Source organism: Bufo gargarizans, chromosome 5 (genome assembly GCF_014858855.1).
Source record: "Bufo gargarizans isolate SCDJY-AF-19 chromosome 5, ASM1485885v1, whole genome shotgun sequence".
In the NCBI taxonomy this organism is placed as follows: Eukaryota; Metazoa; Chordata; class Amphibia; order Anura; family Bufonidae; genus Bufo; species Bufo gargarizans.
Window position 1 is genome coordinate 400,903,645 of NC_058084.1, and position 26,533 is coordinate 400,930,177.

The 26,533-nt window shown below is 39.7% G+C and overlaps 1 protein-coding gene across 1 annotated transcript; it reads right to left on the reverse strand.

Annotated features, from left to right (window-relative positions):
- Positions 1–29: 29 nt before the first annotated feature.
- LOC122938046 (xin actin-binding repeat-containing protein 1-like) lies at positions 30–26,282 on the reverse strand. The gene is made up of 4 exons (XM_044293315.1): positions 26,144–26,282; positions 11,755–11,890; positions 10,762–10,811; positions 30–8,724 (listed from the first exon to the last, which is right to left on the reverse strand). Exon 4 carries the CDS (start codon positions 8,722–8,724, stop codon positions 1,675–1,677), a length of 7,050 nt encoding a protein of 2,349 aa, XP_044149250.1. The 5' UTR covers positions 10,762–10,811; positions 11,755–11,890; positions 26,144–26,282; the 3' UTR covers positions 30–1,674.
- Positions 26,283–26,533: the final 251 nt, after the last annotated feature.

Below are 26,533 nucleotides of genomic sequence, written 5' to 3' on the forward strand. Positions count from 1 at the left end.
CGAGTCACAGCAAAAACATCAACCACAAGTATAATGCAAATAGGTATTTTATTATGCAACATGAAAAACAAAGGTTTTGTGACAAACAGTGGTGTATAAGATTTATAAAAGGATTTAATGAGAAAAAAATTACTATACAAAGGTAATATTTCTATAAATGCCACATTCTATGCATAAACACTGAAGAAATCTTATAAATAATATAAATTAGGATCTCATAATATTTTAAAATTCTTTACTCTGATCTTGTTAAGAAAAGCGTACAAAATCGAATGGCTAAGGTAGATTTAAAGAGGATTTTAAGTGTTTTACACTGATAGTTATCCTCAGGTTAGGTCATCATCAGTACTGGTTGGGATCTGACTCCCAGCACCTTGCCAAACAGCTGCTTGGAAACACGCAGCCTACTCATAGCTTACCAAGTACAACGCCATCCATTGGATAGAGCAGGGGTTAGCAACCTTCAGCACTCCAACTATTATGAAACTACAATTCCCAGCATGCTCAATTCATTTCTAAGGGAGATATGAGAAGAGCAGAGCAAGTGTGCATGCTGGGAGGTATAGTTTCACTGTGCATCCTACTATTATATATTTCCGAGGTATAGTTTCACAACACCTGGACTGCCGGAGGTTGCCTACCCATGGGATAGAGACTGTGCTTCTTGGGATTGCTGCTCAGCCCCATTCACTTGAATGAAACAGCTGTATCTAGGACATGTGACTGATGAACATAACGTCAGTGACCTAGGAGGAGGCCGCATCTCTCACAGGAGTACCACAGCCTCTTTAAACAGCTGAGCGGCAGAAGTGCTGGCAGTTGGACCCGAACCTATCAGATACTGATGACCTATACTGAGGATAGTTTAGCGGTAATAAACACTCAGACAACCACTTTAACTGAGAAATATAATTAGTGTTGTATCTTGTTCAAGACTTTAAGATTAATCAGTTATAAGACACCAGCATGTGCTCTGAAAACATTCGATGGGCAAAATTCTCCCAATATGACCCATCATCAGGTTGGAGTTTTAGAGGCAGTCAATACCCAATATATAAAATGAATACAGAGCAAAAGATGGCAAATAATTGAGGATTGAGGTGCTATAGTGCTAATGGAAAACAATATAAATTAAATGGTTATGCTGGGAATAGTAGTTTGCTGAACCCGTCAATTTTGGTGAATCGGCCAATGATCTCATGTGTATGGGGACCTACTAGCTGTCCTCTATAGGCAGATTTCAGAGGGTTTCAATATGCCTAGTCTTTGCTTTCCATGGGTGAAACAGTAATCAATTGCTAGAAGGGTTATTTTCCTCTCTCAAATGAAATAAATGTACATAAGTGGCCTCATGTGCATTTTTATGGTGAGGAGGACCAGCGTTATATGCTATACCAAATCTAAAATCCCACCCTGCGGCTCCAATTTTTGCTCTGACACTGTAACCAAAACTGTTACATTGTAGTTAAAGCAGATTTAATTTGTTAAATTACTTGTACGTTATCTAGTGCTTAAGAGGAATATAAAACAATGTTTGACCAAAAGGTATTCATGGAATAAGTGTATTGAGAAGAACTAGGATATGTTTGAGATTATAACAATGTCTCATTATTTTGGTCTGTATAGTGCTGCTTGACTTAGTCTGATTACAGAAGAACCCAATTTATGAAAACATCATTTCTGAGCTGGTTTTGAATTACCAAAAGTGACAAATACCACACCAGTCTCGTTTCCTTTGTTACTTGAATTGTCTACAGATGAGATAAGATGTCTTCTAAGAATAGGAGAAGCAGTCACCTCATAACGTGGAGGAGCAGATACAAACTCAAATGTTGACGAACTATGAGTGTCAGATTGTTTTGTAACTGTTGTAGATGTCTTGGACCTTACGATTTTGTTGCCATACTGATCAGATTCTTCATATTTCTCTGTAACTATTGTTGTTCCAATTACTTTGGGACTTTCTAACCCAGTTTTCAACTCTAAGACACTCTTTTGCCTTTGAGAATTGGGACTTGATGGTGAGTTGAGTTTTTGCTCATAGACTGCTGGAAGTCCAAGTGATTCAGATGACAAAGATTGTCCATTGTCACATACACTCCGCTGATAGAAAGGATCTAAATTAATCCCATTCCGCTCTTTACCACTAACACCTTGTCTTTGCAAATCTTGGGACATGTCTCCATTCTGGTTTGAAATTACAGCTGAAGGTAGAGAGCTGTTGCTCCCCAGGGAAGTTTTTCTGGCTGCAGATTCTATGGTAATGAAAGATGGAGATGTAGGGGAAAGTCGACTAGAAATACCAGTAGTCATCTCCAGTTCTAATTTCTTGTTCTCTGTTTTTGCTTGATTTACATCTTCTGTGCTCTTTTGTTCAAAAAGTTGTGGTGTTTTTTCAGGTTTTGCTTTACTAGAAACAATACAAATTTTTTTAATGTTATTTGAAGTATTGGTAGATGTTCCTAATGATTCACGGAATAGACTTGAAAGACTTACAATGTCAGAATCTGATTTTAAGTTGGAAACAGCATAAAGTGCTTTCTTAATTGTTTCTTCAATGTCTAAAATTTTTGCCAGGGTCTGCTCTTTTAAATGTTTGATTTCAGCACTTGCCCTTTCAAGGTCCTCAAAGGCAAGTTCCACTGATGAGACACTTTCAGAATCTTCCTTTTGTAGCCCAAATCTTTCATCATACTGCCTTTGTTCTTTCTTAGGACAAGGGGAAGCCTTTTCTTTTGAGCTTGCCACCCAATCTGGAACAGTCTCAAATAAACCCCTCACAGACTTTACATCTACAGTGCTGGTCTTTTCTTCCAATTCTGTTACTTTTTTCAAAATATTCTCTAACTCATCTTGTTTTTTCAAATTTTCAAAAATGTCCGTTGCTGCCTTTACATTGTCCTTCATTATTTCATCCATATGAATTGATAATCGTTGGCGTCTTGCCTCTTCTGATTCCTTTTTTCGCTTGATCCTCATTACTACATTCTTGTTATCAGCATTACTAACATTGGTTTTTAATTGTGTCACGTCAACTACTGACTTATCAGATGACACTTTTCCATCTTTTACATTTTCAGATAGTATCTGTTTATGCTCATCTTGTTCTGAATTGTGTTTTAGATAGTTTTCTGGCATTGTTTGAGTAGTTAGCTTAGAATCTGCAGAAGCACTGCCTTTATTTAATAAATCTTGTTTGTTTTGATCAACTTTGATCACTCTTTCTTCCAGATTGTTATTGGTAATAACATGGTCTTTGCTGCAAAAATTGTGTTCCTTGTGATGAATCATATACTTCTCATATTCTGGATTTATGTCTGTAGGATACTTGCAAGAATGTGGGATGTTACTTGGAGACTGGTGTTGCATTGTCATATTATCTGGTTCTGCTATACCTTTAAAACTGAATTCATCGGCTGGAGTTGAAGGTTTAAAAGTTGGAGATGATGGTGTTGTTAAGGAAGCCTTGTGTTTGTATCTTGGGGGTGGACATACACCTGGTAACAAATGCTTTGGTTTTGGTGGTAGTGCTGGCTTTTTTCTTTGTGGCATTTGGCCAGTTTGGGAGGCATTAGCGTTCTCATCTACTATATGTTCACAAGCCTTTGCAATGAAATCTTGAGTATTTGCCATAGGATTATTCACCTTTTCAGAGTCATCTTTTGTTGCATCTACATTACGTGTGTTGAGAGCTTGGTACTTTTCTTGTTCAGTCACAGGAGCTGGAGAAGGAGGAGAGTTATTATCAAATGGCTGCATTGACTTTTCTATAGCCTGATCTTTTATGTGCTGAACATCAGAATTCCTTTTACGCGTAGCATAAGATTGCCCTGCATTTCTGTATATCATAGCTGCTTTAAAGTCGCCCTTGGAAACATTTACATTTGACTTTTGAAGAGATTCAAGGGTGAAAGCTAAATTACCTTTAACAACTTCTTCCTTTTCTATTTCTCTCTGTTCTGCCGAAGCATTCTGTAATGCTCTGATGGCTGCCTTTACATCTCCTCTGACAATATCTTGATCCCTTTCTTCTTGTTCTATTTGTGCCTTATAGTCACAATCACTAAATGGATTTAAATAGTTTTTTGCTTGTTTGGGGGGCTCATCATCATCTTTAATATTGCTAATTTCTGCTCTAGCGATTTCTTTATTCTCACATGAAGACATATCCTCCTCAGAAACACTGACCTTTTTGTTGGATGAAGTACATATCTGAAGACTTGCAGAAGATGTGCGTGTATCTTTAACATTGGTCGTGATGCTTGCTGTTTGCTTTACTTTTGCGTGTTCTTGATGTAGTGTTGCTTGAACTGGTTGGGTTATATTTTTTACTGCTTCTCTGTTGGTAACTTGTATTTCTTGAGCATTGTTCTGTATCTTGCACTGGACCTGTTTTTGGATGGTCATAGCTTCGGCTGTTGCCTGTCTGAGATCCAACAAAGCTGCTTGTAGATCAGTGCTAGTGGCGCTGCTGTTGTCTAATGTATTAGAGTCGGAACCCAAGGGCACAACACAAGAATTTGTATTCAGTGTAGAGGTATTTTTTTCTGTAGATGTTTGCTTGGTGCCTGTGCATTTCTGTACTGTTACATTTCTTTCTGTGTTATTACTCAGATTGATGTTCTTTTCTGTTTTGCACCCAGATGAAGCTTTCTGTGTATCTAGACCTTTCATAGTTCCATCCACAGCACATTCTTTCATATTCTTATGAACTTTTAATGGGTGAAACACAGGGGTAGATGTAACAAACACACATTCTGAACTTGCTTTACTTTGATCAGTTGACTGCTTACTTTGCTTATTATTTTCCTCTTGATGCATACATCCACTCTGAGAATATGCAAGAGCATCTAAGTCTGATTCTGCCTGAAGACTTTTCAAGTATCCAAGATCACCTTTTTCAATGCAGCTTGTGAACAACTGGACATTTCCTTTTTCATTTTGCTCCAGATTCACAGAGTTTCTTGATTTGCTTTCTTTACGACATGCAAGTAGATTTCCAATTGTGGATTTGACATTCCCTTTTAGAATATCCTCCTGAGCCATGTTAAATTTACAGTGTAGTGAAAGAGTATAGATAATAATTTGTACTGAGCCACTTTCTGATTCCTCCATTATGATACCAGTTTTTGTACAAGCATCTTCATTTAGCAATATTTTAAGGGCTTTGGCCACATCATCTCTGACATTTTCTTCCTCCTGTTCTGTTGACTTGACAGTATTCAGAAGGTTCAATTTAGTTGCAATGATTTGTCCACTGCTGTTTTCCTCAATTAATAGACCATGAGGTTCTACATCAGTTCTGTGAAGTAGCTGTAATAGGATTCTTTGCAGGTTACCTCCTACAATTTCTTCCTTTTGAATATCAGTTGCAGTCTGTGTGGATAACTGATACTTTATCATCTTTACATGTCCACCATTATTGTTTTCAATGGCAATTCCTTTATGCTGAATTATATTATGGGAAAGAAAAGCATCAAGTGTGTCTTTTACATTTATTTCTTTCTGTTCAACACTAGTTGAGTCTTCAAAGTCAAATTTATCTAGGGGTGTACTTTCAAATAGCCAGGTTGTACTCTTCACATTGGCTTTGGGAAGCATTTCTGTAGCTTGAGGAGCTGCAGGGCTTTCGGTGTCTTTCAAGCTGTCTAAGGGCTGAGACTCAAATAACCATGTGCATCTCTTAACATCACCTTTTTGATTGTCTTCTCTTTGTACTTTTACGATACCACAGTGGTCTTGATTTTCTCCTTTCAAGCAATCAATTGGTTGGTTTTCAAAGAGCCATGTAGATGTCCTAACATTTCCCTTCTGTACGTCGCTGACACTCACTAATCGAACATACTTCTTCTGGTTTACTTGTTGAGACTCAAACAGTTGTCTATTCAATTGGACATCACCTTTCTGTACATCATCAACAGTTTTAGCTGTGTGCTTTACAGCGTCAGAGATGGAATCCAATGGTTCTGTCTCAAATCTCCATCGGGCAGCCTTGACACAGCCCTTTTCAATATCTTCCTGTGTCACTGCTCTAATGACAAAAACTTCTTCATCCTTATTGATCATATCAAGAGGTCTTGTTTCAAACAGCCATTTTGCTCCATTCACATCCCCCTTTTGAATTTCTTCCTTCTTTACTGATGTTACCTCATGGTATATCCCTCCTTTGTCCTGGATTGCATACAATGGTTTGGTTTCAAAAAGCATAGTGCAGGACTTTACGTCTCTGCTATTAACAGCTTCTTGTACTTTGTTTATTTCTGTCTCATCGGATTCCTGGTGGATCTGATCTAAAGAATATGTTTCAAAAATAAATATTTTTCCTCCAACATCTCCACTTTCTATATTCTCTTCAGGAGATAATTCTTGAATTCCAGCTTCATGAATTGTCATAGAGTCCATTGGACAATTTTCAAAAAGCCAAGTGAATTTATTTACTGAACCAGCTGGTATATTTCCTTCTATAGGAATATCTGTCTTCTGTGATGGGACACACACATTTGGCTTTGATTCAAAAATCTCTTTCACCCTGGAAACTTCACCTGATTGGATTTCAACACGACTAGAATATCTTATCATTTTCTTCTGTTCTTTAGTTGAAGAAAGACTGTCTAATGGTTCAGTCTCAAATAAATGCTTGGTTGTTTTAACATTAACACTTTCCAATTTGTCTGTTGAAGCAACACGTACTGTTATGTAGCGCTCTTCAGAATCTGTGATGGAATCAAGTGGTTGAGTTTCAAATAACCAAGTGTATGAGTTAACATCACCTTGAATGGGACATTCGTTCTCATTTTTCTTCTCTGATTTATCATATAATGCATCAATAGGCTGGGTCTCAAAGAGCCATCGACATTTGGTAACATCACCTCTTTGTAAGTCTTCCTTTTGAGCCGTGCATTGTTCACCTCTTACATTCTTATCAGGATGAATGACATCAATAGGTTGTGTTTCAAACATCCATCTTGCTGTTCCAACATCACCAGCCATAATTTCTTGTTTTGTAATCCCTTTAATGACATCTACCTTCTGGATACTTTCACTAAACTGATCCAAAGGCTTTGTTTCAAACATCCACTTGTAATTTTTAACATCACCACTTATTACTTGCTCCCGACTGACAGATGTAACTTCATGGTAATTACCCAAACTATCTTCTATGGCATAAAGTGGTGTGCTTTCAAACAAAGTTTGGTTCGCTTTCACACTCCCAAGCTTAATTTCATCCTGATTAGAGACGTGAACACTTTTACGGTTTCTAGTGCTCTCATGCGGAAGCGTTTCGAATAGATTTTTGAATGACTTCACGTCTCCCTTTATAACTCCTTCTGTGTTTGTTACGTATTGTCCAGTTGATATATCCTCTTTGTTGGTAAGTTTGTCTAGAGAACATGTCTCAAAAATGTGTTTTCTTTGTTGAACTTCTCCTCTTTCCTCACTTAATAACTCAACCTTTTTTAAATGCCCGACTTCTAAACTGCCTTTAAGAGTTTCCATTGGTTGTGTTTCAAAGAGCCACAGAGTGGACTTTACATCTCCAGGCAATATTTCTTCTGTGCCTGCAAATTTACTGTCAGTGTTATCATTTATGGAGTCAAGAGTTTGATTTTCAAAGATAGTGCGTTGCTTGCTCACGTCTACACCTGGAACAACATCTTCGGAGGGTTGAAACATTCCCTCGTCTACATTCTCTTTTATTGTGTCTAAGGGTTGAGTTTCAAAAATCCACTTGCTTGCATTCACACCTCCTTTTGCTATCTCTTCCAATGATATTCCTCTAATAACCTGAACTTTAGATGCATCCTTATGAATAGTGTCGAAAGGCTGAGTTTCAAACAACCATCTGGCTGTTTTTACATCATTGCTTTGAGTCTCTTCCCTACAAATAGATTTAATCTCATGAACATTTCCAGTTTTATCTCTAATTGCACACAAGGGCTCAGTCTGAAAATATTTGATTGTTTTGTTCACATCTCCTTTCAGCTCTTGTATTTCAGATTTCAACTGAAGAATGCTATGTTCTTCTACAGAATTGCAGCGACCAACTTCATCTAGTGATTGTGTCTCAAAGAGAATTTTGGTTCCCTTCACATCACCTTTTTCAACTGGATCTTTTAAAACTGCTTGCTGGACATCAGCATCTTCAGAATAGATTTTATTTAATGAATCTAGTGGTTGTGTTTCAAATAACCACAATGCTGTCTTAACATCTCCCTTTGTCTGATCTTCTGTATGTAGTTCAGATGAGGACCTTTCACCACCAATGCATTTCTGCCCTTGAAATAGCAAAGATGTATTTTTAACATTGCTACCAAGTACAGCTTCTTCTTCAGTCAATTTTCGGTTACCCTGGTGTTCTCCAATGTTATCCAAATTCCAATTTTCAAAGATCCAACGCATGGACTGTACCTCTCCTGAGTCTAGGCTAACTCCAACCTGTGGATTTGGCTCGTCATTGCTTAAAAGATCGGATATGTCTCTAGACACAGCATGCTCCAAGTTCTTTCTTAGCTCTGGATGCATATGGCGATAAAGTCTTTTTAGCTCATTTACTTGTCTCTGCTCATAGAATTTGGAAAATGACTCTTTTGGTGGAGGTGGAGGCATAAAACATTGATCGTGTTCTCCAGTTGCTGTGTCGGGAGGAGGTGGTAAAGGTATTTCAGCCTCATGTTTCTTTTCACTAATAGCATCCTTTGATAACTTCTTCATGTTGTCTGCCATCTTAAGAAGTAAACAAGAATAACAAAAATCATGCAAAGATGTTGGATTTTAGCCTTTAGGCAAAATTTAAGAATCAAATATCAACACTAATTCCAAAGTTTTACTTTCCAGATTCCCATTCTTTTGAACCATGAAGCTTTTTCCCTGGCTGCTTTTGAAGGCTGATTACCTGCTCAGATCCCAGAAATCTGTACAGGAAGTTTACAGTATAAATCCTCAGGTGGGACATGACAACTACTGTCTATGACTTCAGCACTTTAGAAGGCTACAGGGATGCAATGAGACCCTAATGGATGTTAAAATCAATGGGGATATGTGTAACTTTGGAAGGAACTACAACTTACACTCAAGGGAAATTTTATTTTTATATTTTGTCTGGGAGGTCATGTTGAATAGCACCTGTCAGCAGGATCAAACTACTTAAGCCAGGCATACTACCTAGTAGGGTTGATCTTGCAGATTAAAATGATACCTGTCTTGTGAAAATCAGTTGCAGAGTTCCTGAGAAAAAGGGCTGCAGTGCACAGAGGGGTAGGGCCTAGCTACTCGGTGCACCTCAGCTCCTCAGATTTCCACTGCTGGCCATGCCCCTCAGTGCACTGAAGCCCTCATTTGCGTAAAAAGGTTTAAAAAAAATTCTCTGGAACGCCATAACTGATTTTCAGACAAGTACCATTTTAATCAGCAGGATCAACCTAACCAGGCAGTATGCCTGATGGAATAGCTTTGATCCTGCTGACAGGTGCTCTTTAAAGGTAGGTTAATACGTAATGTGCTATAAACAAAAACTTTGAAAACACTACAAGTAAAATAAACTAGTGGTGTTCAGGTTTACTATAAATGCAAGACAATATAGTAAAGGTGTTCCCATGAGTTTAAAACATTACCCTAAGGGTACAGCCACATAGTCAGGTTTTTGGAAACCAAAACAGGAGTGAATTAAAAAATGAGGAGAAGTTGTATCTGTCCTTTGTATTTTCTCTCCTTTTATGACCCACTCCTAATTTTGACTTCCAAAACTGCATGCAGAAATCTGACCATGTGGCTTCACCCTAACAGTAGGAAATGAGATAAAATAAAAATAGTTTTATTAATTTAATCACTCTCCGGTGTCAGCACTCTGAAGGTTCTCAGAGACTGCAGAGTTTAGTTATTGGTCGAAGCGGTCACATGAATATACGACACGTCATTGCTGAAGAAAAATATTCAAAAACCAGTGAGCTCCACTGGAGCATCATCATGGGAATATCCAGCAGATGAGTGATGATTTTATTTCATTTTATCACATTCCCTGACATTAGACTATATATTAAACACCTGCAACTTCTTTAAATAATTAAATGTGAAAATCATTTTTATTTGAAAGGTCATTTCTTATCCCCAGGATAGGACATCAATATCAGATCGATGTAGGTCCAACACCCCACTCCCCTGCCAATCAGCTGCTACAGTGGATCTCTGGTGCAGCACTGGAACTACACATCCCTGTAAAGTGCACTGAACTGGTAATGGCAGCTCTGCTGCCCTTGAAGTGAATGGGAGCAGCACTGCAGAAACCAGCTCCACCCACTACACAACAGACAGAGCTGTATAGTTCCAGCACCAACTTCTTTACAAGATGACAGCTGATTGGAGGGGGTGCTGAGTGTCGGACACCAGCCGATCTGATATTGATGGCCTAGACAACCCCTTTACGGGTGGAGTATAACTTTAAGCCTAAAGGTGCCTTTACACATAAATCTGCTCGGATTTTGTTACAGATTTTTCCGCAAAGTTTTCCACTGCAGAATTAATTTGCCATTGAATTGAATGGAGAGTCTCGTACAGAAAAACAGCAGCATAACATTATTTACGATGCGGAATGTAAATTACGCAGCGGAACACAATGCAGGGATGGACAGTTTTCAGCCCCATAAGATAACATGAGGAAAGTCTTTCCACCACATATGAAGGCACCAAAAGGCTAAAATTACCTAACTAAGGAAAACTATTAGATAAGCACATGATCAGAAATTAGAAATTAAAAACAAATCCTACCTGTTTGGGTGTATCAGGTCGCCTTCACTTTTCTGACTTCTGGTCAGCGTCTATGAACACAGAGATTAACTTATAGGACTTTTTCATTGCTAATGACATAAATCTATCTTACCTCTATCTAATTCTATATGTTTAACTACTGTAAACCGTCCATTTTTGGGAAAAAAATACCCTAATCTATTTGGATTTTTTCAGTTCTAAGGTATAATGTGCTCTAATTGTTGTAAGCTTTGCCTAGCATCACAGTTAGTTCACCTTTCAGGTAGTCATCATATATACTTAGATGACACTTATGCATTTTAAACCTCACAGGTGTATTTAAACGGGCCGACTGAGCGACCGATTGTCGGAAAGTAAGCGTTCCTTCCTGACAGTTGGCTGCTCGTTCACTGAAGGAACTTTTACATGCAGTGATCTCCTTAACTGTAGGAGGACGAGCGATCGCTATAGTAATCCCTCGTCCTCATACAAAATGATTGCTTCTGGGCAGAAGATCGCTGTTTAGACTGCACGATCTGCTGCTCAGAAGCCATGATCGGTGGTGATCAGCAGCACATTTAGATTGCAGGAACGGTCATTCCCGATAATCTGGACGATTGTTGAGGAGTCTAAACACAAGCATCATTCAAGCATGCCAAATTTACTTGAAATGACAAAATAAAATGTGAAATTTAAAATCCAAGTGGTCCTGGACACTGCTTATTAGAATTTTTGAATTATCCACTGAAGTTGACCTTACATCCTCCCGAGAGGATGACGTCTATTCTGAGGTGAGCTGACAAATTATCATACTGTATATTTTTTAGAGTTTCGATATGTCCTTTTTAAATAATTCTTCACGTTCACATCCCTCATTGTTTTATATATATATATATATATATATATATATATATATATATAGCATTGTGTATTCACTTTCATCCACTGGTGGGTCAGAATGGTAATAGATGTGAAAATATTAAGGAGCTGGAATGTAGAGAATGAAATACATACGGTTTTGTATTGTCCACAGTAGACTGCAGCTGTCTTCACAATATCTATTTCCCTCACGGAGGGTAAGATCTACTTGTCCTTGATACGACTTTCCAGTGACGTTTTCCTCTGGTACATCAGTGACCACTTTCTTCATCTGAAATAAGACATTCACATTGCTTATTGAATACAGGGTATTAGTCATTTTCTATTTTGCTCTGTGACAAGTGCCTATGCTTTATAAATTCTAAATTTATATATTCTATAAATTACTATTTTTTATACCAGTAATCCCCAACATGCAGCTCTCCAGCTGTTGCAAACTACAATCCCCAGCATGCCCTGATAGCTGCAGGTTAGGAAAAAAAAATTCAGTTTATAGACTATAGCTCCTGTCTCAGGTTCATGTAATCCTCCTCATATCGCAGAGCTTTAGAGCTTATGTGACATGACCTCTACTTTTGGTGATAGAATATTACAGTAGTGATGATGGTGTTAGTAGCCATAACAGCTGAGTGCGTCTTCTCCATCGATGGTGTGTGAAAGTGGGGAATTTGGCATTTTGACTTATTTAGATAAAATACATTAGACTGTTGAGGCAACTTTACTGCCCTTCACCACCGCAGATAATATCATTATTATTCCCATAATTACCATGTTATGTGATATTTACTGCCATCCTATGAACCTATAACTACTCTAATCACACCGTTTGAAAATAGTTTTTCTCAAAGGGGTAATCCATCTGGGATATTGATGACATATTGCTAGTATATGCTATCAATGTCAGATAAGTGTGGGTCTCACATTTTGGATCAGCTCCTTTCTCCAGAACGGGACCCCTGAATAAGTGAGAGAGCAGCCGCATATGCGCAGCCACCCTCTGTTCACTGCTGTGGGGGTTCCAAGAATAACTGAGTGCTGGCCTAATTCCAGTAGTCCCATAGCTGTGAATGGAGAGGTGGCCATGCTTGCACGGTAGGCTCTCTATCCATCATTATGAAACTCCAATAGTGATTAATGAAGAGCACGCCGTGCATGCATGGTATGCTCTCCTTCACTTTTGGGGGCCCATTCTGGAGACAAGAGCTGGTCTTAAGGTGAGACCCATACCTATCTGACATACCTATCCTAGCCATATGCCATCAATGTACCAGATAGGCCAACCCTTTTTAAAGCCTACCTCCACTAAAATTCTAATTACTCCTGACAGAAGTTAGCCTGGGTATCCTGGTCTAGAAAGGTCATTTAGAAGGAGCTTGCTCAGGTCCTACTGAAGTGTTCTAGCTGTCCCTGTGCCTGCCTATGACCTGGTGGAAAAAACACCAATTGTACTTGCCCATTATTTTCATTGCTCGAACTTAATAGAGTTGGTGATTTATTTTTAATTCTAAGACTGTAAACCACCATTTGGATTTCTGAGAAAAAAGAATAATTGGGGACTACCATGTTTCTGTTCTTCAAATAACGCAGTGGGAAGCAGTCAACTTCCAATTTTAGATCTTAGTTTGAATTGACCAGCTATAACTTGCTATACTCTACTGTAGGGATGCACTAAAATACGACTTTGTAAGAGTATATGTTATTTGAAACAACCCTAACCCTACCTGAACCATTCTTACATGTTAATGCAGCGTATGTGCTTATCATGTTACCACTGGGTGCCTGTTTCTTTTTGGTTTATCAACTTGTCTTACGCACATTCCTCTAATTGGAAAACACAGTTAGAATTTCTCCTTATCATTACTCACAAGATAAGTCAGCCTAAAATAAGTAGCATGTGCCTTTAAAATATTCCAAATATGCATTTCCCAGCCAGGATAGCTACAGGAAGCTCTAAAACAACAAAATTAACTCAACTGAATTGGTTTTAACTGGACATCTGCTCCTTTACTGCAGCCTTAAAATACTAATCTCCATACATGGCCTGCAGCATTGTCTCTAGGCAAATACATCTTCATTTACAAGTATGGAGCACAGACCCAAAACGATAATGATCAGACGGAAAAGCTACATTTGGAACTACCATCTAAAGCAAAACAAACCTGCAGGAATGTATTTGCCGCTGTTCAACAATCTCTACAAATCGTCTGGTATCCACACAGTTATTAGCACAGGCCATGTACACCGGCACCATGGGCCCAAATTTTGAAAGGAACATAAAAACTATTACACATTCCACACCCAAAAACATGCTTAGAATTGGACCCCTTTCCCACAAGCGAGTATTTGGCACGGGTGCAAAGCGTGATGCGAATGCATTGCGCCAGCACTGAATCCGGACTCATTCATTTCAATGGGTCTGTGCACATGAGCGTTGTTTTTCACACAACACTTGCGCGTTGCGTAAAAATCGCAAGTTCTATATTCTGCGTTTTTCACGCAACGCTGGCCCCATGGAAGATAATGGGGCTTAATGAAAATCGCATCCGCAAGCAAGTGCGGATGAGATGTGTTTTTCAAGGATGGTTGCTAAGAGATGTTTGTATACTTTCAGTTTTTTATCACGCTCGTACAAAGCGCATTAAATCGCATTGCACCCGTGCGATAAAAACGGAACCACTGAACGCGATCACATACAAAACTGAATGAACTTGCTTGTGAAATCGCGCATTTTTCACTGAATGCATCCGCAACGCATCCGGACCTAATCCGCTCTTGCTCATCTGCAAGGGGCCTTGTCTGAAAGTTGATTGGGGGGTACTTTAGTGGTGGTGCATCAGTATAAGTAACAGAAAATATATTTAGGAATTAAATAGCATATAAGAATTTACTATGTAAAAAATGCAATGCAACAACAGCTCTCTGCAAACCAAATAAAGTACAAAAAAGTATTCTAATTCTAATGCTATGCTTATTATGTAAATTAGAGATGCTTGGCAAATACATTTTGTACAAAATTATTTGGGCCCGTCTGCCACACGTCAAGGCGATCTCTGTAAGATGGGAACCTAATACTAAATTCTACCTGTTATGTCTAATCTCTATCTCTAATTTACATAATACGCATAGCATTAAAAACTTTTTTTACTTTATTTGGTTTGCAGAGAGCTGTTGCATTGCATTTTTTACTTTGTGTTTTCAGCCACAGCAACATGCACCTGCGCATTGGGCTGTGCTGACTGACCCCCTTGTTTTTCTTTGCAGTTTGCACTGGAAGAATTTACTATGAACAGACAGATAGGAGTAGAAGGAGTGACAGCACCCTGACATTACCCCATAATGACATGACAGGAATGACAGAATTAAATCAAAACAGCTTTTATACCTGTGGGTCAGACAGCATTTATCTGTCTGACCCACAGAGAGCTCAGACAGATCGATAGACAGACAAGTACATAGACAGACCAGCTATAGATGGATGCCTGCTAGATACAGGACCCCTGTCTCATGATTAGTGGTGGTCCCAGCAGTCAGACCCCCACTGATCTAATAGTGATCCCCAATCCTGTAGATAGGGGACAACTTGACGTTAAAATATCATCTTTGTCCTATGTTTCAAAACATAGGATGAGAACATAGTCCTACCACTTTACAAATCGCTAGTCAGACCACACATGGAGTACTGTGTACAGTTCTGGGCTCCAGTGAACAAAGCAGACATAGCAGAGCTGGAGAGGGTCCACAGGAGGGCAACTAACGTAATAACTGGAATGGGGGGACTACAGTACCCTGAAAGATTATCAAAATTAGGGTTATTACCAATCTGTTCCATATAAATCAATAATGCATGCAATGCATTCAGAAAGTCTTCAGACCTTTTCACTTTTTTAACATGCTGTTTTGTTGTGACCTTATGCTAAAAGAAAAAAAAAATCTAGTTTGTCCCCATCATTCTGAAATTGCAAATTTATTGCAAAGGAAAAACTAAAATCTTTCGTTAACATACGTATTTAGACCTTTTACTTAGAATTTGAAGCATCTTTGGCAACAATTACAGCCTGCAGTCTTCTTGGGTTTGATGCCACAAGGTTTTTACATCTGGAATTGACAGATTTTTCCCCATTCTTCTCTGCAGATCCTCTCAAGCTCTGTCAGATTGAATGGGGACAGTCAGTAGACAACTACTTTCAGGTCTCTCCAGAGATGTTCGATTGGTTCCAAGTCAGGGTTCTGGTTGGGCCACTCAAAGATATTCACAGAATATGATGAGAAGCCAGTGTGGCTTAGTCCCTAAGCCACTCCTGTGTTGTCTTGGCTGTGAGTCTAGGTTCATTTCCTTTTTGGAAGGTGAACCTTTAGCCCATTTTAAGGTCTATAGCACTCTGGATCAGGTTTCCATTAAGGATATCTCTGTACTTTGCCTCATACACCTTTCCTTCACCCCTAACCAGTCTACCTTTCCCAGGCACTGAAAATCACCTCCATAGCTCAAAAGGTGATGAGCAGTGTCTGGTTTCCTCCAGATATGACATTTAAAATTGAGGCCAAAATGTTCAATCTTGGTTTCTTCAGGAAAATCAATAAAAAAAAGTTGCCTAAATGGGAGGAAATTCTCAAAAACCCCAAACACTGTAGCGTGTTTATAACCGGGGGAGCAATTTCTTAGTATGTGATCTGTTGCTAGCAGCAATCCCCAGCAAAAATGCATACAATGGAGGATGTTGGCAGCGGACCACATGCACCACATGACTGGAATACATTGGCTAAAGTTTTAGTTTTTAACATCAGCCTGAGGAATTAGCCAGTATTGTCAGTTGCATTTCATTGTGGTGCACTTTTTGCAGTGATTATTGGTTTCTTCAGACCAGAATCTTGTTTTTCACAGTGTGGTTGTTGTTTTTTCAAACTCCGGGCAGGCTCTTATGTGTCTTTTACTGAGGCTTCTTTTTGGCCACTTTGCCATAAAGCCCAGATTGGTGGAGTTCTGCAGTGATGGATGACCTTCTGAAAGTTTCTCCCATCTGCACACAGGATCTTTGGGTCTCAGCCAGAGTGACCATTGGGTTCTTGGTCACCTCTCTTACCAAGATTCTTTTACCCTGATTACTTAGTTTGATGGGGAGGCCAGCTATAGGAAATGTAACCTCCACATAAACCTGTCTCTGAGCTCTACAGGCAGTTCTTTCTTCATCATGGCTTGTTTTTTGCAATGTCAGCTGTGAGACCTGATATAGACAAGGGTGTGACTTTCCAAAACAAGTCCAATCAACTGAATTTACCACAGGTGGACTCCAATCAAGATGTAGAAACATCTTAAGGATGATGAAGAGAAATGGGAAGCCCCCAGAGCTAAATTTGCAGTGTCATTGCAAATGGTCTGAATACTTATATCCATGCAAAACTAGAGTTTTTCTTTTTTTGCAAAAATGTAGAAAATCCAGTTTTCACTTTCTCATTATAAGGTAGCTAGGGCAGATTGATAGGCAAAACTTGATTTATTTATTTTTTAATTTTAGCACAAGGCTGCAACATAACAAAATGTTAAAAACTGAAAGGCTCTAAAGTCTTTCTGATTGCTTTGTATATCTATCTATCTACAGTATTTCTATAATTTATTTAGCAGTTACACAACTTGAAATATGACACACACACATATGATATCACAGTGAGGTCTGCTACATTGCAAACATAATATTTGCGCAATGAACAAAATTAAGTATCTTTCTTCATAGTATTACTAGTATAGATACATGAACATATTTCCTATATAATGCTGTTGAACAGAACAGCATTAACTTAGGACAGTAAGAACGGTACCAATACTGTTATTTTCTAAGTAAAGCAATGATATTCTGAAAACATCTAAACTGGAATAATGTGTAGATTTCCCTATAGCCCCCTTCTGCATTGTACAGCCTAATTTTAAATATCCACATGAAAGACATCCACCCACCTGTTCATATCCATCGTAGTCTTGTGTTTTTGTAGAGAGACTAAGGACACCAACCGTTGTGCCCTGCCTGTGTCTATAGAGTAAACTGCAGAGTCAGCGGCAGCCCATCCAGACCGGGCACTAGAGCCTGTCTACAATCAGCTCCTGTAATCCCCATCTCGGTGACTGCACACAATGCAGCCCTGCCAGTCCCATGCTATTATTCCTTGTGACTTCACACTTCACACATCTCGGGTTTACCCACAGTTTTCATAGAACTATTAGGTTCAAAATGCTGAATTACTCCGGAAAATATGCTAAGGAGTTGAAAAATCTGCTATTTCTAATAGACGCCTTTTCCTAATATCCCCTTCACTGGGATGACCGAGGTGAGCTGGAGTGGTGGCCGAGCATCCCCCATGCTGTACTAGAAAATATATGAGAGATATACAAGACAAGCTCTTTAAGTCCCATAACAATCAATGGAATCTGTCCAAAATATAGAAACAAAAATTCCAGTGTGGTCAGAGCACATCCTGACTATGGATTATATGAATACACTGATTGAACTGATGGAAATAAATGGGACCACTGGCGGATCACTAGTGTGAATTCGGCCTGCGGCCATGGTTAACAGGAAATATGAGAGTATCTATACGATGCTGTAATAAACTTTTAATAGTAGATGGAATGACACTCACCAAACAGGTCTCCACTGCTAACAGGGGACACTGAAAATCATATTAAAGAGAGTCTGTCAGCGGTTTTGTCCATGCTAAACTGCTGACAACACTATGTAGGGCCAGGGAGAGCAGTATAATAATATCTTATGTAGAACTTTTATTATTAGTGGTGTGAATATGGACTTTTATTCTGCCAGATTCTGCTCTTGCAAGTGCCCAGGAGTTGAACTCACTGTATTGCGCTACTTCACAGCCCCTCTGCTCTGGGTGACAGCTGTAGAGGTCTCCTGGATGGATGCTACAGCTGTCAGTCAGAGCAGAGGGGAGGGGTTGTGAAGAAGCTCAATGCAGAGGGCACTTCCAGAGAAGCTCCACCTCCTGGGCACTTGCAGGAGCAGAATCTTGCAGAATGAAGGTTCATATTCACACTACTCCTGATATTGAAAGCCAATATAAAGAAAAAGTCCAGGGCGCCACCAACGTGAAATGTTCAAAGCTTTATTTCAGGGCACAGAGGCATAAAACAGCAATATTTTAGCTTGCAGGAATTCTTCCAGCTTTTAGTAGGCCTGCATGCCTAAACGTCACCGTTTTATGCTTCTGTGCTCTGAAATAAATCTTTGGCAGTGGCTTGAACTTTGTTGCAGATCTGCAGTAATGGTATTGTATTATTTTTAACCATATTTTTGCAGTTAGAGGAATTTTAGGCAGGCATTCCATATTAATGTCACCCTGCCTCTGGAATACTATGAATTTGTCACCTAATAAACTCCTAGCGCCCAGCACAGTTACAGACATGGGTTCTTTTATGTAGTTTGTTCTAATCTTCACAACAAAACAGGTATGTACATACAGGACGCCTATGTCAGATGTGCTAATTTTTTATGTATATAAAAAACCCTGAATGACTGTCGGTGCCAGAGATGATAGAATGCCAACATCTGCTCTTGTAATAAATGGACATAGGCTGGTGACATCGGCCCTGACATTCAATGAAAATATCTGCTCTGACAATGGACTGGTAATCTCTGGCGCCTCTGACGTGCCCTGCCTTGTGGAATTCTCATAGATGGCTAGGCACTCATAATAGCAGGATGAGAAGCCAGTGTGTCTGTCTAATCTGATGGACTTTATACATGTCAGCCATTGAAGACAGGTCCAACTCATGGATCCAGTATCTATTGTATGGTTCCTAGTTAATACCTAACGTCTGTTAAATATGTAACGATAAAAAATACTGTAACTATGAAACAATATTTTAATGTCTATTTGTATTTGGTTTTTACCTTAACATATATACGTTTTGATGTTGGTCATATTGAAAAGTAACTCAATGCAATTTCATCAATGTTAAAAAATAATAATCTTCATTATATGAATATAAGTATAATAAACCATGCATCTTATTAGGCTCTGTTTAAACCATAGGTTTTGTTTAGAGGTTCTAGGAAAAGCTGAGGACTTTTTCCCCCCAAATCCTGTCCAAGTAATAACTAGAACTAACACCTGCACACTGTTAGGTCTGATCACAGCATTTAATCAGAGGAAGTAGATAGCAATGGTATGGGTGGGTGGAAGCCTCAGGAGACTGGACACTAAAGTTTTCAAAGAAAAAAACCTCTCCAAATTTCTTAAAAATGTTGTCCCAAACTAACAACTTATCCCCTATCCACAGGACAATGGATAAGTGTCTGATCGGCAGGGGTCCAACACCTGTGTCACCCGCCTTTCATAAGAACAGCACTCATTCCCAAGCCTGAATATGTGTCTGCATCGCCCATCAGCTCTATGGGAAAGTGCTCGGCTATCTCCAGCAGCCCCATAGAATTGAAAGGAGCAGCAGTGTACTCCAGTTGTTGGCTTGCAGAAATCCATGCGCCTGTCACCGAAAAGCCCCATTTAGATGGACAGAACTGATTTTCAGTCATTAAAATTTCTGCAAAAAAGCAACTACTTTTATTGTAAAATAAATAGTGTTGATCGAGCACCAAAGTGCTTGGGTGCTTGAGTAGAACACATGGGCTTTGGAGCTTGCCGAGCTCCAAAGCCGCCACCAAGTTACGGCCATTATCAGATACAACCATGACTGGTTGTAGGTTGAGTGGCCAGAGCCACAGCTCAGTCTATTCCCTTATACCCTGCCACAGCTCTGCGGCGGTGTGTTGTTTGTCACCTAAGCAAATTTGTTTCAGCACGGCCTGTTGCCGCTTCCCCACTGCAGTGCTACACTGCTTCCAGCTACTGACTGATGGCTGACTGGTGCTGCAAGATGAGAATTTAGATGTGGAAGTGGAGGAGAAGGTGGAGGAGGAGAAGGGGGGGTTGCAGCCACTAATGTAAGTGGTGGCGGAAATCCTGATGGAAGTAGGGCCCGCAATCCTTGGCATCGGCAGCACCTGTGCCATCCCAGGGTACGACTAGCTCCCGGCCTCCACAACGTTCACCTGGTGTGCCGTCAGGGAAATGTAGCATCCCTGGCCAAAAGCGCTTGTCCATGTGTCAGTCGTTAAGTGGACCTTCCCAATAACTGCGTTGGTCAGGGCATGGGTGATGTTACGGGACACATGCTGGTGCAAGGCAGCACACCTGGAAAAATAGTGGCGGCTGGGGACTGACTGGTGTTCGGCTGAGCATGCTTGATCATCACTAAAAAGAAACAAAACAAGAAAAAAATCCCAGTGGTATAAGACAATGTGTTCATGGAAAACTCCTGCTATGACAAAAGCACCAAAAACTGGAAGAATGTTATTCCATCCCATGACAACTGGTGTCTATGTCTGATTGCAGCAAAATAGATCAAACTATGGTGTATTTTGGTCTTTGGGGAATTATGTCCGACCCAGGAATGTGGTAAAGTATTCTAAGAACAGTATTGTGGTGAAGTCCTGTGCAGCTGTCCCCAGGCACCAGGAAGCAGACCCTTCTACCAGCAGACAGCTGTCTCTAGCAGGTCTCCTCTTCTTCAACCAAACATCCTAGGCATGTTAAACAGAGCTTTATTTTGTGTGCCCCCATGCTGTATTTACAGCACCCCTGCCCACTTCAGATTAATACTTCTCCCCAGTCTTCTGATGTGAAATATCGAATAGCTAGATGACCTTAAATATATCCTGTGGGGATAGAAAAGGCCTGAAGTTTGCTGAAGAATCTTAGATATTTGCAAGTGGGCTTAGAGGAAGATATATTTATTGGGCTGCTATATTGAAGCTGCATAATATGTATCTTTTATTTATTTAGTCCAGGAGACTAGCTGTAGACTGAAGGGCCTAAATATGCTATCTATCTATCTATCTATCTATCTATCTATCTATCTATCTATCTATCTATCATCTATCTATTATCATCTGGTATCTATCTATCGCTCATCTGCTATCTATTATCTGCCATCTATCTATCGATCATATATCTATCCATTATTAGTGATGGACAAATACCTGCCGGGACGGTTCGCGAACGCGATCGAGCGAACAAGATCAAATGTTCGCGAACCAGGCGAACCAGAAAAAACCTTCATGTCATATTTGCAGCCAAGAAATAATTACTAGAAGTGCACAAATAGTCCCACAACATGGACAGTGATATACCAGATGTATTATTCGAATTTGCGATCTCCATTCATAATTTTTTTCAATGCGAAATATAGGCAATATAATTTTCGCGTACGTGCATGCGCAACTGCACTATACAGTACCCAAATGTACTATAAAGAAAGTATATTGTTATATACAGTCAGGTCCATAAATATTGGGACATCAGCACAATTCTTGGCTCTATACACCGCCACAACGGATTTGAAATGAAACAAACAAGATGTGCTTTAACTGCAGACTGTCAGCTTTAATTTGAGGGTATTTACATCCAAATCAGGTGAACGGTTTAGGAATTACAACAGTTTGCATATGTGCCTCCCACTTGTTAAGGGACCAAAAGTAATGGGACATGATAATAATCATAAATCAAACTTTCACTTTTTAATACTTGGTTGCAAATCCTTTGCAGTCAATTACAGCCTGAAGTCTGGAATGCATAGACATCACCAGACGCTGGGTTTCATCCCTGGTGATGCTCTGCCAGGTCCTTACTGCAACTGTCTTCAGTTCCTGCTTGTTCTTGGGGCATTTTGTCTTCAGTTTTGTCTTCAGCAAGTGAAATGCCTGCTCAATCGGATTCAGGTCAGGTGATTGACTTGGCCATTGCATAACATTCCACTTCTTTCCCTTAAAAAAATCTTTGGTTGCTTTTGCAGTATGCTTTGGGTTATTGTCCATCTGCACTGTGAAGCGACGTCCAATGAGTTCTAAAGCATTTGGCTGAATATGAGCAGATAATATTGCCCGAAACACTTCAGAATTCATCCTGCTGCTTTTGTCAGCAGTGACATCATCAATAAATACAAGAGAACCAGTTCCATTGGCAGCCATACATTCCCACGCCATGACACTACCACCACCATGCTTCACTGATAAGGTGGTATGCTTAGGATCATGAGCAGTTCCTTTCCTTCTCCATACTCTTCTCTTCCCATCACTCTGGTACAAGTTCATCTTGGTCTCATCTGTCCATAGGATGTTGTTCCAGAACTGTGAAGGCTTTTTTAGATGTTGTTTGGCAAACTCTAATCTGGCCTTCCTGTTTTTGAGGCTCACCAATGGTTTCCGTCTTGTGGTGAACCCTCTGTATTCACTCTGGTTAAGTCTTCTCTTGATTGTTCACTTTGACACACATACACCTACCTCCTGGAGAGTGTTCTTGATCTGGCCAGCTGTTGTGAAGGGTGTTTTCTTCACCAGGAAAGAATTCTTCGGTCATCCACCACAGTTGTTTTCCGTGGTCCTCCGGGTCTTTTGGTGTTGCTGAGCTCACAGATGCGTTCCTTCTTTTTAAGATTGTTCCAAACAGTTATTTTGGCCACGCTTAATGTTTTTGCTATTTCTCTGATGGGTTTGTTGTGTTTTTTCAGCCTAATGATGGCTTGCTTCACTGATAGTGACAGCAACAAATTCCAAATGCAAATAGCACACTTGAAATGAACTCTGGACCTTTTATCTTCTCATTGTAATTGGGATGAGGGAATAACACACACCTGGCCATGGAATAGCTGAGAATTACTTTTGGTTCCTTAACAAGTGGGAGGCACATATGCAAACTGTTGTCATTCCTACACCGTTCACCTGATTTGGATGTAAACACCCTTAAATTAAAGCTGACAGTCTGCAGTTAAAGCACATATTGTTTGTTTCATTTCAAATCCATTGTGGTGGTGTATAGAGGCAAAAATGATAGAATTGTGTCGATGTCCCAATATTTATGGACCCGGCTGTATCACCCCGCTTCAATCAGTTTTTTGGGGGATCGACTGGTATCTCACACCAGTAGATCCGCACACAACTGCCACACAATACAAATACACTATAATATACTTTCTAACATAGAAAGTATATTATAACATTGTACAAGGAAGGCAATCCATTAGAATATACATAAAGATAAAACTTAACCTTTAATAATGTTACTATGAGGGTCCATTCACACATCCCTAAGTGTTTTGCGAATCTGCAAAACACGGACACCGGCAATGTGCATTCCGCAATTTGCGGACCGCACATCACCAGCACTATAATAGAAAATGCCTAATCTTGTCTGCAATTGTGGGCAAGAATAGGACATGTTCTATTTTCTTGCAGAAACGGAAGTATGGATGCGTAAGTGCGGATCCGTAGATGTGGATGCGGACAGCACATTCCGCCCCCATTGAAAATGAATAGGTCTGTACCCATTCCAAAAATTTGTGGAATGGATGCGGACCCATTTTGCGGACGTGTGAATGGAAAAGATATCCCTCAAAATAAAAATAAATTAAATAATAAAAGTTAAGCAAAAAGCATAGATGTGGTCGGCAATAACAAGTGCTCGGCGGCACCAAATCAGAAACCATATGTCCTACCACTATCCAGGGGGTTCCAGTAAACATCCATGAATCCCGGAGTTAAAGTAAAAAACATCTATCCCCGGGCTAGATGATGATATTGAAGGACTGGGTGGGCAAAGAACTGTCCCTGATATTGCTCTACAGGGGGGTGCTATTCTAGTCCTGATGGCCTAACCACAGACCATCCGCCCTGATAAGAGCAAGCCCGTCTGGAACCTTACCCTATATATAAATGGCCCTAGTAAGCCCCTAGCCCCTAGGCCCCTGACATCCAGGTGATCACTATATAGATCTATGTGTTTTTGACTCATTATAAAAGTATATTATAAGTGTATTACACCCCTCTGTGTTTCACACCTATCGATAGTACACCTATACCAGTCCTTAAAAGGACTTTTGTGGCCCTATTAGCTAGCGTTTGGTGTCCCTAACAGCCTGTCCCTGCTCCACACAGCAACCTCTCCCTACACTGGCAAAACACTGAATGTAAAATGGCGGCCAGATCAGGTTCATTTATAACGTAGGGGGTATGTCCATGTGCTGAAACTTTTCAATTGGCTGTCCTGTACCACCTGATAGATGTGTCATGGGTCAAAGTTCTTGACAATGTAAAAGAATATGGCGGGCGCGGATATCTCCATATGTTCGCATGTTTGTCGAATCGCGAACACGCAAAGTTCGCCGCGAAACAATCACCGGGCAAGCCACAAGGCCATCTCTATCTATCATCATCTGCTATCAATCTATCGTGAAAATAGTTAAATATCAGTGTGTTCTGTATGGATTAATAATGCTTACAATGCATTTGGAAAGTCTTCAGATACTTTCACTCTGTTATCTTGTGACCTTATGCTAAAAGAAACAAAAAAGTGTTCCCCCATCATTCTGAACTCATTACCCCATGATGACAAAGTGCAAACAGAATTTTCAGAATATTTGCGGAAAGGAAAAACTTAAATCTTGCATTGGCATAAATATTCAGACCCTTTACTCAGGACTTAGTTGAAGTACCTTCAGCAGCGATTACAGCCTCTAGTCTTCTTGGGTATGATGGGTATGCACACCTGGATATCTATCTATCCAACCCATTATCCTTTGTATCCTTTGTAGGCCTGAGAATCAGGTACCATGCTAAAACTATTTCCTATTTCTATAACCTTTCCGCATAGCTTCTAGATCACTCTATCAGTTATGTGATAATTACCAGATGCTATAGCAGAACACATTCAACCTGTGTTATGTTGATCGGTGAGCCTACCACCATTGATCTATAATATTACCATATAACATAATTCTGATTTAGTAATGTTTGACGTAAGTCACGGCATCCAACCTCACAACTGACAGATACAACAAATTTACATTACATCTTCTTGTTAGTACTTTTTCTGACCATGAGACTTGTTGCAACCAGATGGGCCACATCAGCAAAAGGGAAATAGAGAAATTTGCAGTATTTTTCAGTCCCCCCAGAAATTTTAAAGCATGCCACTTTTTATCCTTTAAATTGTAAAACCCCTATGCTGTTTTCACTTTGGATACAACCGATGAATGTTTCTATAAAAGCAGCTTTGCTAATACTAGAATTTAGGATTAATGTGAAACAATGGCTATAAAATTGAGAAGACACCAACCAAATGTGAAATAATAGATAGAAACACAATGTTGTAATCTATCAGTTTTTCCATTAACTACCCTGTAATGTATAACCCTAGTGCTCCTATATTCCGTAACACTCAAGATACCGTAACACTGTTCTTCATAGTTCAAAATAGAAGAAATATAAAGTTCTATTTTTCAAACACACAAGAAAAAGTTATATGCAAAATTATATAAAATCAATCTAAGAACAATAGTACAGCAACATAGTATCTACATAAATGAGTTTCCATAGTCACTACTACAGGTGCTAATGATGTTGTTTTAGAGTAAATTAACGACACCATATAATATAGTGTATTAGAATTTATTGCATTAACTTACATGAAAACAGGCCTTCCAGATTCTGAGTAGAAAGTCCCCAAATGGGTTGTCAGTTTCCCTGTGTCCCAAGCAGGACCTGTGTCCCTCTGTGTCTGGCGAGAGCAAGTGGCAGCTGTTTTATCAGGTTGCTGAGCTATGTTGGGACTATGATACTTCAGGTCTATTTTTAGGGAATGGCAAGTGCTTTTCTATTTATTTGAGTCAACCATTACGGTGCTGTAACTATAGGAGGGTGAGCAGTACGTCTGTTAGGCCTTAGGCTGAGTCACTGTCAGACACCTTGGTAAATAAAGTCACTGTTCTGAGGTTCTTCTGCTGGGAACAGAATGTGAAAGTCTGGAAGACACCAAAAAGTGCAGAAGTTGGGTGGCCAGACATCTACAGTATGGT

Excerpts from the sequence above, each read along its gene's own strand:
- LOC122938046 (XM_044293315.1), bottom strand. The coding sequence starts at position 8,724 with ATGGCAGACAACATGAAGAAGTTATCAAAGGATGCTATTAGTGAAAAG.